The 16,299-nt window shown below is 44.6% G+C and overlaps 1 protein-coding gene across 1 annotated transcript in view; it reads left to right on the forward strand.

Annotated features, from left to right (window-relative positions):
- znf469 (zinc finger protein 469) overlaps positions 1-14,628 on the forward strand; it is a 46,030-nt gene extending 31,402 nt beyond the window's left edge. Inside the window, exon 2 of the mRNA XM_034085786.2 lies at positions 1,336-14,628. Within this exon, the coding sequence (XP_033941677.1) occupies positions 1,525-13,242 (11,718 nt within the window). The 5' untranslated portion in view covers positions 1,336-1,524 and the 3' untranslated portion in view covers positions 13,243-14,628. The remainder of the gene's footprint in view (positions 1-1,335) is intronic.
- Positions 14,629-16,299: the final 1,671 nt, after the last annotated feature.

Raw genomic sequence — 16,299 nt, forward strand, 5'->3', positions numbered from 1 at the left:
AATGTACTGCTTCCTTTTAATTAGTTTAATTGTAAATTAACTTCAGTAAAATGTTCAATGTTAAAGTTTTACCTGTAAAAGACATTTTGTACACAGTGTTATTAGTTTTTTTGGATCTAAATACTTCCTCCACTACTGCTATTTAGTCAGTCTAGATGATGGGGGGGCCAATACAAAGCTCACGTGTACCACATTCATTCAGTAATACTGGGATGGAACAGTACATTTTTCACTCCCTCCACGTGAGAAGGCCATAAGAGCACCCCTTAAACTGTCAGGAATGTGTCTTGCTCATGGACACTTCAGCGGTGTGGAAGGTAGCCAAAACAGAAGCTTAAACCTGAATCCTCCGGGCTAAATAATGATATATCCCGACTCCCTGCCGCCCCAGCATAGTATACCGTGGATATAGCAGGGGAAACAGACAAGAAGGTGGCATAGAAGGAAACTTTTCCAGGCCTAGAAATTGCATTTTGGTGCTAACTCCAAGTGTCATCTGGTCTGACCGCAAACAAAGCAGGAGCAGTGGCAAGCCAAAGTCAACTTGGACCTGAGAAGCCGTGTCTGGGATGCCTGATGAAAGGCAAGAGAACGTCAGTGTGCCCGCAGTTCTCACTGTCAAATGGCTTACTGAATAATCCCTGATATTCCTCCATGATCTAAACCTGCAGCCTGAAAACCTAAAACTGTAGCAACAGAACACTGTGGCATTGTTGTGCCCCTGCTCTAGAGGAGTCTGTGATTCATTTACTGGCGGAACATTTTGGATTCATATGCTGTATTTTTCTCATCCTTATACTGTTGTGAACTTCAGCATTCCAAGACCAAACTGGATTCTTTGTGTGACTGTTTGTGTAGAGGATTAGGACTGATTACAGCCATCACTTCACTGATTTGAAGCAGGACTTATAAACAACCATTTTCACTGGTTTCAAATGTCTTATTGTTGTCAAGAATAGAGAATGTAAGTGTTAGTAGTATCTCCAAGACTTGGAGTATAAGTTTGGCAGCATTCTGAAACTCCCCACTGATCACACTGGCTCTTTGTGCAATGACAGCACCACGGTGAAACGCTGCAATAGTGCTCTCTGCTGGTATGAACTCGGAATATTATTATTTAACTTTTTAAGAATGAATTGGGTTTTTTAAGGTTTACTTTAAAGATGTATTAAAAAAGGAAATATTTTGTGAACTTGGTTTAATGCTTTGCTTGCCTATATTAATAGTTTTCAGATAAGATTTGAAAAGCACATGATATAATCACTTTTAATATTTTGTATAACTTAAACAGTTAACGTTTGACAACTGATCCTCTCTGTTCTCTTCTTCTTTCAGGTTGGCTTTGCTCTGGTGCCTCATCAGCTGTCAGCGATGAAACTGAAGAGATGAACCTGCAACGAGCGGCCCTGTCCCTGCACTTCCTGCCACTGGACGTTTAGTGATTCATACCACACAGAGGACGATGCCCCTGTCTCCCAGATAGCCCTTCTGAGGAACAGGCCTTCACAGCACGCATTGTGCACCATGGCAGGAGAGACTCAGCGGATGCATGCTTTTAAAGAGCTGGCCGCTGAGTCCAAACTGCAGGATGAAGGGACAGCGCTGGAACAGCACAGTGACAAAACCACAAAGGATTCTTCAGAGCACTTTTCAAGCACAGGCACTGATGCCAGAGCCGGCAGCAGAGGGGCCAAACTAGAGAAGACAAGGGACGTTCCTCAGCAGCGTGAGGCTGTCATACGGCCACAGCAGACAGGGAAGATTGACTTTAGCTCACTGCAGAACCGATCAAAATTTGCCACTGACAGGACTTGGTCGAGTGGCAAAGGCAGCCCCCAGTCCCCGAGTGGAAAGGGCCGCAGCCGAGAGAAGGGGAAGCGAGCAGGGAAGACGGAGCGTGGCAACCCGCAGCAGCTGTACAGACTGAGCATTACAAATCCACGCTCCAACCCCACCATTGGGATTGCCTACCCACAACAGAAAGTCACGCCACCCAAGAAGTTGGAGTCGAGTCGGGGCCCAGTCTCGGGCAGCTACAGATTCCACGTTCCCAGTATACCAGAGAGGGAGGCCGAACTTCAGCAAGAAGACCTCAACTATAGCCGCTGCTTCCAGGAGGCCTCGTCTAACCTTACCTCCCAAAGCTATACCTCACAGGCACTGGGTTCCTCAGGTGGAGTTTCATCCCACCCACACCCACCCCTGTCGCAGCAGCAGCAGCAGCCTTCCTCAATGGAGAACAACAGCACACAGCCCGGCAGCCAGTTGATCCTTGCTGACTTTCAGCTGAGTGGATCTAATGTATGGCAGTCTCCTGAACGGACTTTTAACGGTGCTAACTATGGGGTGTCATTACAAAAATCCACTTCCCTGACAGATGCTAATAAGGCAAGTGCCTTCTTGTCTGGGCAGTTTCAATATGGATATAATTTTCTGGAAGAATCAACCTCTGACTCTTTTCCCTGTGAACAGAACCCCCAAACCCAAGACTTTACAGACTCCTCGCTGGGTTCTGTTCATGTGCCCCACAACTCCTTTTCCTTTACGACTGGAGAAGGGCAAAACATTGCTCACAATAGCACTCAGTTTAGTAATGAACAGCTGTCGGAGGATAGAAACTCTTATCCTCAACCCCCGCTGTCTCAGTTTATTCAGGGGGTCCCTTCCTCTATCCAGTGTCCGAGGAATCTGAGCGAGGACTCAGCCAGTAGTGACAGCTCTGGGTCCAGCTCACAGCAGTCAGAGCAGGGGAAAACTGCCCTGCCCGAGAGCACAGACACTATTGCACTGGAAGACAGTCGGGATGCAGCCATCACCTCAGGGAGTAAGAGGAACTGTCATCCTAAAGGCACAGCTGCCAACCAAAGAACACACATTCAAGAAAGTGTGCACCATGCAAGAAATATTTCAGGTCCAGGCTCCCAAATGCACTTTCCCAGCAAAACCTTCAACAACATTCCAGTCAGTAACATTCACACCGGCTCCATGCCTTTTGATAAAAACATCAATAATAAGGTTTTAAATAGGTTACCACAATCATGGGAGGGGCCTAATAAGACATATTCACCAGATGAACAAAACACAATTCAGTATACTGATATGAATGACAAGTTTCAGTTTCAGAACCAGCCAGCACCAGACCAAAGGTCCAATTCATCTAAAAATAGCAGAATGCCCTGGCAGCAGATACGGCCAACCCCTTCCATGCCCAACCAAAACAGAATTGAGTTATCGAGTCAAATAAGCAATCAGAAACTGCCTTATATTGTTTCCCCTTCTGACTGGCAGGAGGAAAGTAAATCCCATAAACATAGCTCACTGAAAAACCCAGCCACTTTTCAAAACAGCAGAACCAGTGATGGGTTTTTAAACCAAAGACAGGAGACTGTAAAACATAGCAATAATACAGTCTCTACTTTTAAAGTTGAGATGAGTCACGCACAAGTATGTGAATCCAAAAATAAGGGGGTGTATTTTGGACTAAACCAGTCCCTTCCAGCACCGGCATCGAGAAACTACAGCTATCCTCCACTACAGGTCCCACCTATGGGACTAATGATGGTGTCACCTTACGAATCTCCTTTGCCCTCACCAGTTCATAATGCTGCGTCCAGTAGTACCTGCTCCTCCCTCTCCCCAGCGTCCACCAGTCCTGTAAACATCAGTTCAGAGGACAGTCAAATGTCAAAGTCAGCCCCCCCTCACTCTTATTATCACCAGCCCATACCCAAAACACAGTTGCCCTCAGATCACCTGAACTCTAACCCTCATCAGTTTCATTCTGATGCTCAACGAAACCATCCTTACGCGCCAGACCGAGCCAAAGACGACATGATGAGCTACCTGCAAAACAGCACACATCCGAAGGCTAATATGGATGGGAACAAAGGTTACATGGACAGTTTTGGGGTTGAGCATCACCAGCCCCCGCCGCCATACTCTGCACATCAGCTGTTAGCGTCCTCATTAGCCGCAGCCAATCTTGACCAGTTAGATGTGCTTCTGACATGCAAGCAGTGCGATCAGAATTTCAACAACCTAGCTTCCTTTCTGGGCCATAAGCAATATTGTGCTCAGCATACGTTTGCACAAAATGAACTCAAAGACATATCAAAGATGGAAGACAGCAGAAAGTTTCACACAGAACCCGCAAAAGCAATGTCGTCTGTATCAAATGTGTTGATGTCACTGTGCCCATCTGACCTTCACCTATCTCTGTTGGGCCTCAATAAAAATGGGGAACTGATATCTGACAGTGAAACAAAAGGAGACAGCAAAGATGATCCAATGAAGCTCCACCTGTTCTCTGGACCTGGTCACCTCCCTGTCACTCTCCCTGAGCTGGAAATGGATGCTAAATTAGACAGCCTAATTACAGAAGCTTTGAATGGACTCGGATATCAATCAGACAATGCAGAGATAGACAGTAGTTTCATCGATGCATTTGTTGATGACGACCTCACCACTGTCAAAGCGACATCAAATAAACAATGCCTGAAAACCAAAGAATCCCTGGTCTTTGAGAGCAAAAATAAACAGGCAGCAGAGGATGACAGGTCTTCCTCACAGGGAAAGTATTTTTATGACTCTGATGTTGAGAATCCTGAGACTGATAAACAGTACACAGAGAGCAAGCTTGAGAAAATATCTCTGAATTTGGAACAAGATGAGAGAATGAACATAAAAAGGGAAGTCTCTCATAAGAATTCAAGAATTGCCTCGAGGGAGAAGACGAGGGAACAAGACAACACATTGAAAGAGGCGAGAAAACTATGCAAGAGTGAGGATGAAAACACAGGTACACAAAGGTTTCTCTTATCCAGCAAGTTTTCTGAGCGTTGTGGCGTTAAAAGCTTTCAGGAAAGCTCTGCACTTAGAGGGTCAACACCCTCACAGGCCTCCACATCTCCAACCTCAAGAACTGCAGTGAAAGAGAGCAAGAGGAAAAACTCTGGAGGGGGCACCTGGAGCAAAGAACTTATTCACAAAATAGTTCAACAGAAAAATAAGCTTCATAAGCTCCATGTTAAAGGAACTAAAAACCTCCAGTTTTCCCTCGTGATGGAGAGACTCACTCCCACTGTGCAGAACCCTGCATTTGGAGAATACGACTACGTCTCGGATACAGACGATGAATGCGAGCCTGTTAAGATAGCAAGCCAGGGCCGGCTGAATCAAAGCAGTCGGTGTAAATACACATACACAAAAGAGTGTAAGTGGAGGGCAAGAAGTGAGAGGGACCAGGCAGCGTGGCGACATGAGTCCAAGGAGTGTTTTGAGGTTAAAAAGAGTGAGGAGGTTTCTCTCTCGCCTGAGAAACATGCTTCTCACCAGAGACTCAGGAGGAGGGGTAGCAGGTCATCCACAAGCAGTGAAGTAAGCACATCTGTGAGTGTTTCAAGCGATGGTATCAGCAGCCCCAAAAGCATTGACCGCACTGACTCCGACTGTGAGAAAAAGACAGACGTCAAAAAGAAAGAATTCCCAGAGCAGCAAACGTATGAAAGGTCTTCCCCGCAGAGGTTATGTAAAGACTCCAGCACACTAGCACTGACATTCTCTAAACCTGTCAAGAAGTACAATACCGACAACGCCATTCTGTCAGACAACACAGACGATCCAAAGAATCAGTCCAATCCGGAAGTTGATGAACAAGTGTCATCCTCACAAAGATCAAAAGACATCATCAAAAACTTTGAAAAAAGCAGAAGCTCTCATACGAAAAGAGCGAAGCTAATGTCTCCTAGGAAGGAAACTGGTAAAACAGTCAATCCAGGCAAAAACGCTCAACAGAGAGAAGACAACCCGTGCACCAAAGAAGAACCAACACACGTGCTGTCTTTACACTGTAGTAGTACAGATAGCACACCACTACAGTTTGATGTACACTCTAACATCATCAACAAAGAACCTGATTTCAATATTGCCACACACACAAAGGGTACAGAAGGCGAGGGGCCCCAAGCCACACAGCCAGAGCTATCAGACAGTACCACATTTGAAAAACAGAGTGACAGTGTCTGCATGGTGAAAGAGACTATTAATTTAGTCAAGGACCTAGACGCACACAAGCCTGCATCCCTCTGCACCTCTTTGATGGATGAGGTGTGCCTGTCTCCAACTAAGCGGCAAGGCCCTTTGATACAAAAGGATACGCTCCACCTCATGCACTACCCCCTGGATCAGGACCAGGGGCTCCTGAAATCCCCCCTTTCATTTGACACCTCATCAATGTTCGGGGATCTGACAGGGTTTGACAGTGGCCTCTACTCAGATATGCCGATTCAGAAAGACGCTTTCCATTCAATGGAGAACACGACTGATAAAAAGGAAGAGTTTGTGTCATCCTTCTCTCCCTTTCTGGAACAGAGAGACTGGAACCTTATAGTTAGCCCTGTACTGCCAGATGAGATATCTCAGTACAAAAGCAGCTCTGAGAAACCAAACGAAAAGAAAACAGATTACAATCATGTTTCTTTGTCTCTGCCAGATAAAATAATTGACTACAGTGAAAGTCTCGACAGATGTGCATCAGAGGATGAGTTGGAGATAAAAAGAATAGTGAATGAGCTTGAAAACCAGCTGCAAACAACTAAGTTGGAAAACTCAACCCTATTAGCTCAGGATGTCACAAAACAGCTGAAAATGAGCAAGTTTTCACCTTTACGTCTGAGTGATGAGACAGAGAGTGGGGGTCTGGATATAAAGTGCTCTGTGCAAACCATGAATGTAGCAGTGAGCAGTTTGCCCTCTGAGCCTTTCACTGAACCATGGTCCAGCCCATTCCACTTTGACCTGATGGGTGAGCAGCACAGTCCCCACACTCCAATGCACAATGAACCAGGGGCCCTTGAGCATCTCACTGAAAACGTGGATGATAGTTTCATCACCACAGTCTCCCATATTGAACACCGACAGCTCCACCATGACCAGGAGTCAGTGAAGAGTGATGCTGAAAAAGAGACTCCTACTGAAACAAAGGAAGAGATTTTAGAACAGAAGAGGTATACAGAAAACCTCATGAAAAGCCTGGAGGTGATTTCCGACTCTATATTCAAAAAAGAACCCATTATATCAGAACACAAGGAGCCGAATGTCACCTCTCTCACAAGTCAACAACGTCAAGAAATTGAATGTCAGGCAACTGATGCAGTTGAGAGAGAAGATCACAGTGAAAAAGAAGCAATTACCGGGAAGGAGAATATATTATCACCTCCAAATATCAATGAGCGGAAGGACGATATTGAATTCATTCTGAACGAGTCACTGTCATCTCTCTCGAACAGCCCTGACCCCACTGTCGATGGAAAACAGCCAATTTCATTGCAGCCAAGTAAGCCCACAGAAAACAACGAGAGCAAGGCTGGGACTAAAGTCACACCAGAGGAGGATATCACAGAGAATAGTCATTTGATTGAGTCCGCTCCTTGCTCAAGTGTGGTGACACAGGACCCACGTGTGGTTGAAGAGTCTGACAGAGACAGTAATGCAGCGTACGATATGAATCGCTTATTTGAAAACAGTGGTAGCAGTCCAGAACATTTGACCACAAATGGATATGAGGAGGCAGAGGCAGTGAAGGGGATCACCGATCAATCCTTTAGCCAACCCTCATCACCAGCTCTACCTGACATTGGTCTCGACATTGACGACATTAAAACCGCAGACAAAGAACATTCCACCGAAAACCATGATAGCACTGAAGACATTAGTTCATTTGTCATTTCAGGAGTTGAATGCTCAGACAGCGTAAACGAGGAAATAACCACCGAACAGGATCCTTTGATTGGACTATCTCCATGTGAGAACCGCAGCCCTGCTAAGACTTACAGTGCAAGTCCAACAACTGCTCTGTCGATGGAGATCGTCACCACAGACGAGCCCTGTAGTCCAATACTTGTGGAACCCAATACAGAGAGCACCAGTCATTGCTCACCCTTCAGAGACACGGCGTCCATGAAGGGACAAAGTCATCTCTTGATTATTTCACAGTCCGATGCCCTTATTGAGAGAGCTTCCTGCAAAGTTTCGCTATTCGAAGATTCATTAGAACCTGAAACAGGTCTTGGCTTTCAGAAACAAGATGATATTTTAAATGTTCAGGACATCAAAGAACACCTTCCTGTTGATTTCCTGGCAAGTCGCCAAAACTCACCATGCAGAGAAGAGGAGGATGAAAGTGATGATTTTCCTCACACTTCCCCACCAACCAGTCCACTCACTTCAGCCTCTGATCAAACAACCTTGGAAAACTGGAACGTTGAAGAGGAGTCATGTCAGTCACAGAGCAAATCCAGTGATATGTCGGTTAATCAAGGCTCGATTCAAAGTATACAGTCCCCCATGAACACAGAAGAAAACTGCAACGAGAACGAGGCTTTGAACAGTGACAGAGAACTGCACACAACAGCAGAGATTGAGTATTCCTTGATAAGCCCACATACTCTGGATTTGGGGGTAATTGAGTGTAAAATACCCACCTCTGAAATCAGCATGCCTTCTCCACTTCCAGTCACCAGCTCAGCAGAACCAGCAGAAGTGTCAGATTGCCTCGAAAAGAGTGATTCGATGTGCGATTTCAAGCTCAGCCCTCTCAACTACAACAGCATCTCAGACGAACCTCCGCAACTGAATCAATATGACTACATTTCACCTGCCAGTGAACACAGTGAGAATGCAGACATCAAGCAGAGTCCAGGAGATGACTGTGGAGCATGTGACCTGAGCGTAAACCCTGCACTGATTTTCAACAAAGCTGAAGTAGAGGTGGTGGCATCACTGAACTCAGACCCTGCAGCTAAAATCATTGTATCAGATGAACCACTGGCCCTCCAGCAAAGCATGGAATCCTCAGGGTTTCCATTGGCTGATTCCTCAACTGTTAATGAAAAGACAGATGTGCAGGTTCACCATGAAATAGTTGGACCTGTTGAGCCTTTGAATATTGACCTGCTACGAAAGGATGAACCATCTGCTGAAGATAGTACACTCTTCATAAACAACATTTCAGATGGTCTGCCCACTTCTAAGCCACTCATTATCTGTGAAAATGAACAAATGCCCCCTCCACCAGACCCATCGGAGAAGCAACTCACAATACAGACTGGCCAGTATTCCAAAGTACACAAAGAAACAACACCAACAAAGACCCAGAACAGTGCTGAGCAGCTCTGTGAAATGTGTCTAATGTGTTTCAGGACTGTGTCTGGGTTAAAGAGACATAAAGCGATGAAACATTCCGTCAGAAGTGAAAAACACATTGGCCTCCAGAGCACAACATCAAGCCATCAGGGGACCATGCTTCTTTGTGAAGCATCACAAACCCCAGAGAAAGAACATAACGATGATTCACAGAGCTGTTACCCAACACAAAGAGACGGGCTGCCTGAAAGTAGCACTCTCATGTCTAAAGCAGCAGAGACTGATTCAGTCCTGGAGGGAATGGCAAAAGAGACACATGCAGTGACAGCGGGTGAAGTAGGCCATCAAAACCCTGTGCTACCATCAAAGGCAAAGAACAACAAAGCTAGAAAGAACAAAATCACTGATGTAGACATCATGACAGACCCTTTCTCTGATGAGATTCTGAATATATTAAAAACAGACCTACTTCAAGCTATAACGCCTGAATTCAAAAGCAGTGGAACACAAGAGATGCGCAAATCTCCAGCAGAGCATATGGAAATCAATGAAACAACTGTTACTGGAACAGAAACATTTCCTCAAGCTGTGACTACACAATCTGGCTTCAACAGCACACCCCACTCTCTAACAAAAGAACCAAATGTACTAAATGAGACTGTGGAGGAAAATGAAATCACTAATACGGAAGAAATGAAATGTACAAGCATGACAGAGATGGCAAATGAGGACATGTATACAGATAGTAATGTGGAAAGTGCTTTATCTGTAGACAATGAGCCAAGAAATACTCTGTGCTGTGCGGTGGAAGAAGTGTGTGAACAGAAGGCTTCAGAAGACAGCCTTGCCCAAGAGATTCTCAGAAAAGTGGTGGCATCAGACGAAGCACATCCTCTCTCCTGTTTGAGTTGCTCCCCTGTCAGTCCTCCCGGCATCAGTCCTGATCTGAAGGCACTACTTGACGACGACACCACATTCTCACAGCTGTTCCCCAGAGATGACGAGGCAAAAAGGAAAAAGTGCCCGAGGGTGTACAGCAAAAGAAACAAAAGACAAAAGCTATTGCCCGATACAAATGTTACTCAGGAATCTCCTCCTTTAGAAACTCTCATGCAAAGTAAAGATCAGTTCACGGAAAACAAAGCAGAGGAGATTTTCACTGAGAGTCAAACTAACCGCTGTGAATATGAGACGATATCTATTGATGATGCCATCATGTTGAACATGTGCCACAACAGCACGTTAAAGACTGACGTCAAGGAGGTGTCAGATGCGAAACAAAGTGATCAGCAGGATGTTCTTGAGGACGTTAAAGAGGTCTGCAACAGCCCCTTGAATCCACTCGAGAGCACCGTTGATGAATCTTCAATTGAATGGAGTGGCTCCAGTGGCTTGGACGCAGGCTCAACGGTGACCTCTGACCCCAGCAGCTGTAAAGCAGAGGAGCCAACTCCACCCAGCCCTTCGCCCCCGCCCTCGGCCCCCCACACCGTAGACCCATGCGTCACAAAGAGTATCCAAACCTTCCAAAGCATTGACATCCAAAACATCAACACCACCTTTCAACTTCCTGAGATTAAGTTCTTCGATCCGAAGAAAGACATCTCAGTGGCTCCTCCGATTGCAGCTGTCGACGTGGAAAACAGAGATGATGAAAAGTCCAAGAAAGTGATGGAGAGACGAGGCAGGAAACGGAAAGACGGCGGAATAAAGGTCAAAGATAAGCAGTACAAGTGCAAAGTGTGCTTCACCTGGTTCCTCACCCTGGGAGAGCTGAACTTTCATAAACTCTCCCACAACCCCTCCCCCCCTCCAACCTGCTACATGTGTGTCCAGCGTAAGTTCAGCTCCAGGGAGCAGCTGAGAGACCATCTGAGGGAGAAACACGCCAAGAACAAGACGGGTATCTGGACCTGTGGGATGTGCTTGAAGGAGATTTCGGACGTATGGATGTACAATGAACATTTACGAGAGCATGCCACTCAGTTCGCCCGCAGGGGTCAGACTCAAGGCTCCATGTTAGGCATTCCAGGCTGCTTCATGCAGGAGACAGCTGTGAAGAACTTTATCACCTCCATCATGCAGCACCGCCCCAGCAAAGCCAGCAGAGAATCCAGCAAAGCCACTAAAGAACAGGAAAAAGCTGTCGCTGTGGGAGAGGGGAAAAGCTCCGAGGGGGCTGAGCCAAAAGTTCACAAAACTAAAAGTAGCAGTGGAGCAGGCGGGAAGCAGAGCACATTAACCCCGCTCGAGGTCCTCCACAAAGCAGAGACACCTAAAAGTGTGGAGATGCATCCAAACTGCAAAGACCCCTCAAGAGACTGCCACCACTGCGGAAAACAATTCCCCAAGCCGTTCAAACTGCAGAGACATTTAGTGGTTCACAATCTGGAGAAGATCTTCCTGTGTCACAAATGCCCCGTCTCTTACCAGGAGGCCCAAGAGCTCAAAGGTCACCTGAAGAGAGAACACGAGGAGGTGGACGAGCCGGATTCCAAACACACCACCCTCTACACCTGTGAGCTCTGCGCGGATGTCATGCATGTGATTAAAAAATCTTTCATCTGCAGCACCTGCAACTACACCTTTTCAAAGAAGGAGCAGTTTGATCGTCACATGGAGAAGCACCTGTCAGGGGGGAACAAAATCTTCAAATTCCGAGGTGTTCTCAGACCTGTCAAAGCGTCGGCTCCCAAAGAAGATGAATGCCATTCGCCTGCGAGTAAAAAGAGGAGAATTCTCTCTGACAGTCTGCAGGAAAACAGCTCAGACAGCGGCATCGCCAGTGTAAGCTCACTGCACTTAAATCAAAGCTCAGAGTCTTCAAAACCCTCCGTGTCCACATCAGACGACTCCACTCAGACAATCACAAATGAATACCACAGTGACACAAACAACACAAATGTAAAGACTGAGGACGTTGCTGAGGACTACTCTGATCTACTTGTAGAGCTGGAGAAATGTATTCATATGGGCTCATCAGAGTCTGATGCAACGAAGAAAGAAGACCTTGACGCAGCCACCTCACCTCTTCCTGATAAAGACACTAATGGGAAATCAATGAGTGATCCATGTGACGTGAAAGAAGAGAACGAGTCAGTCTGCATTAGAGCGGAAACAACCTCATGGTCAGCGTCTAAAGAGAGTAGTAGTGCGGGGGAGGACACTGTTAAGGCTGAGGATAGCTCTGCTGAAGGTGACACAACTGAGACTGGAAAGGAAACAGATTCACTTCCACTTAGTAAAGACTCTTTTGTCAGCTTAAAAGAAAATCCAATTATTTCAAAGACACTTGAGGCGAAGCGTGAATCAGCTGCTGTTGTGATGGATCAACAGAGTGATGATGAGCACTCTCAGAAGGCTTCAAATAATGACAACAAACAGCTAACAGTACCCCAAGGTGCTGAGCCAGAAGGCAACAGTCCCATGAAAGACAAAGCCTCGCCTGCCAAAACAACGGAGAACACTAAAAACAGAACTGGCAGCATGAAGGCTACAGACAGCACACCCGTCGTCAACTCCAAGGTTGAGGACAAAGACTCGTTGAGACAACAGAAGAAGAGGAAAGACATGAAATCCCCCCACAGCCTGCAGAGGGTTTCCTCTCCAGCCACACAGGAGAACTTTGGTGTTGACTCTCGGGCCAAGAAAAAATGTCGCCCCAGCAAGTGTGCAAATCAGTCTCTGCAAAGGAAGGCAGATGGACCCAACGACTACCCCGTGCTGTCCTCAGTGCGGGACGACGTCGTTAGCAATAAAATAGTTTCCAAGTGCAAGACTTCAAACTTGGGGTTGCAGTCAAAAAGAAACTTGCTTGACGGCTGCACACAGAAGAAAGCTGAGATTCCTCTGAACGGAGATTACAAAGCCAAAAAGGGACCTCTGGGGCGGCCTATGCATCCCCCTATCTCAAAAGTGTCCTCAGTTCCCATGAACAATTCTTTGAATAAATCTAGGCCAAAGATGGGGGTTAGGTCAATAGAGAGCCATTCCTACAGGACAGCAGAGTCCCAGAATCACCTCTTAAGCCAGCTGTTTGGCCAAAAACTCACTAGCTTTAAGATTCCTTTAAGGAAGGACACATCAGAAACTATTAACTGAGAGGGGCGCGAGGGATCTGTGAATAAGAGACACAGTTATAAATGTTTAAGAGAATTCATTATGGTGAATGAGATTGCACAGCCTTTTTTCTGTGAAATGCTATCTTTAAATACTTACGTAGTCACTTTATGTCTTCTTTGTACATGTGTTTTTGTTACACAAATGTGAGGACGAACGGCGTATTTGAATTGTGGGTCAAAAATGAATATGTTAGTTGGGGAAATCATTGAACTCCTTTTCTGCTTTTCCTTTGTTGGCTATTATCTGTTTTAGATATTATATGTCATTTACCTAAAGGACAGGAACAATTACTTGAACATATGGTCAAATGTTTTCTTCTAAGAAATGCATGTTCATTTTGCATTGGATCTTATCAGATTACCTTTCTGCAAAAAGGACCAAATGACTTTGTAACTTTCCTGGACCTTTGTCTGTGCACCTTTTGTACATGCTTCCAACATATTCATTTTGTATTAATTTTGTACTTTGCTGTACTGCATTGACATTCATCATACTATCCTTTTGTATAAACTATATGGTGCTGCATTGTGTTTAATTGTAATGTGAATGCAAAATGTCCTCAAAAGAGAACATAAGATCTGTAGCAGTTACACTTCATCCATCCGACTGTCTTTTTCATAGATACTGTGCAAAGCATTCAAATACTTCATATGTAGGCTAAGAAGGCAAGATTAGGAAAGCTTCCATTGTATAATCTCAGGTGCATACAAGGACATTACAGTCCCAAGACCTGTATTCGGAGTTCTTCCCATGCACTGATAATCACACACAAATCACAAACTCAATCAACGTGTCCGTAACTCCAACTGTTTAATTATGAATAGTATTTACTACTACAACAAAGGTGCTTTATCTTGTTTATACTGTATGTATCTTATATTGTATAATATTGTAGGTAGATTGTTGTTTTTGGTGCCATGCTTCATGTCAAAGTTTTATTTTAATAATGTGCAAAAGAATCAGAGCGAGATGAAAGGATTGCAGTGCCTCTGCAAGATGTAAAGTGGTTCACTAAGTGCCTCTTTTATAGATGGTTATTAAAGATCTGTATTGGTCTCTACTTGCTCTTTTCTTCTTTTCTTCATGACTTGTTTTGCAAATGTTCCAACTTCCATCGCTGCGGACTGCAGCTGTCACCACATGCATCAAACAGTGGTCGCAGGGGGAAGCCTGTGCCTGCAGGCGGAAAACAGGTGCACACACAACAAAGTCTGTCTTGATGTGTTCAGGTCTCTATATCCAGTCTATGGTTCGGATCAGCACTTCAAAGAGCTCACTCATCTTTACTACAGGGAAACATTCAGCCGAAGACATTCATCCAGCCGTGTGCTAGTCTTCAGGAGAGGCCCTCCCTTCTGTCGTGGTGCTCTCTCACCCCGTGTAAAATGGCTTCTATCCCTACACGAACATGTTTCATCATCACATAGGAATAAAAAGCCATAGTACACGTTGGCATACACGTAGTAAAGCTGGGAGGAGCAATGTTCTCACAGCGTCCACTGGATGACGATGAAACCTGAGAAAAAGGTGTAGGGGAAAAGGGGAGGATGACAGATTGGGGAGAGAGTAAAAGAAAAAAAGGGTTATTTTATCTGTCCACTTAAAGCTCAATCAAACAGCTTGTTATACCCAACTATTGTGAACCGTTTCTCTTGGTATACAATGGACTTAGTGAAACTGAGATTCATTTTGACGCCAGACACCAGCAGAACAATCAACAGGCCTAAATGCATCAGTCTGTAATGAATATAAATACTACATATAAATGTGGCATTTTCAATGTTGTTATCGGAAAAGCATTATATATAATTGAATATACAAGATAACACTCAAAATACATATGAAGTTGCCATAATGCTTTGTAATGCATTTAATTGGCTTATAACTACAGCGTGTCCATGATAATTGACAAGCTACAAATGGTGCTACCCCTATTGGATAAAGGTTTATAAACTGTTGTGAACACATTGGTGTTTGCTGTGAAAAGAGACCATGGCAGACAGTCAGAGGAAGTGTGGAGAAAACAGAACACAGTGTTGAAATAACTTCTCTAATTAATTAAGTGCTTGGCAGCGCCGCAGAGACCATCTTTTTGGATGTATTGGTGACAACTGAAAATAGCTGTACGGCCACTGAATACTAGAATCTACTTCTCTATCCCTCTCCTCTCCGTGAATCAGAGTTTCTTCAGCAGGAGAACATTCACATTCATGAAGGTAGGTGGGTTTGTTACATCTTGACCTTTGTAACCGTCCTGAAGAAACCATGATCAGCATGTTTAAGATTTCAAGAGAGGCAGACAAGGAGCTGTCACGAAGCTCTGTTGGCAAGCTAATACCTCTACAACTATTACATTTTGTTTCGAGGAATCACCTTTTGTAGAATCTTTTTTATTTTAAAATCATTTTTTACGTATAATATATTCAGGTATCTGTTTTAGATTTGGGTTTCATAGAAAGAAATATTGCTCATGATCGACTTTACTATATTCTTGATTTGAACATCCTTTGCATTGCCCATATATTAAAGCACCTTGAATTGCCTTGTGTTGAAAGGGGCTATATAAATAAACTTGCCTTGCCATATATGACCGACACAGTATGCAATCTAGTACGCTGTTAACATTGGAGATGTACAAAATAGTCATGGTATTGATAGGTCTAGCCTTTTCTTTTTTTGTTGCATATGAATTTATATGGAGCATACACATTATATTGAATAAAATAATATTTAGTTGTTCTGTTAATGTATGCAGAGTTCACAGCTTTTCTCTTTTGCATATATACAGTATACGTTGCATCGATTGTGACCGTTTGTCGGCTAAAATGAGGTGCTGACATCTTTGATTGGCAGCGTAAAGATTGCATGTCATTTGCTAAAGATTGGTAAATCTCTTTTAAACACCTCGGTGATACCCGCTGAGACATGCTGTTACTGAGAATGTCTTCCGCTTTATAGTTGAGATTCAACAGGATAATATCAGAGAGGGTCACACAACGATAATCAAAGCATTGGATGAAAAGAATCTCCTCAGCT

Source organism: Pseudochaenichthys georgianus, chromosome 6, assembly GCF_902827115.2.
Source record: "Pseudochaenichthys georgianus chromosome 6, fPseGeo1.2, whole genome shotgun sequence".
Taxonomy (NCBI): domain Eukaryota; kingdom Metazoa; phylum Chordata; class Actinopteri; order Perciformes; family Channichthyidae; genus Pseudochaenichthys; species Pseudochaenichthys georgianus.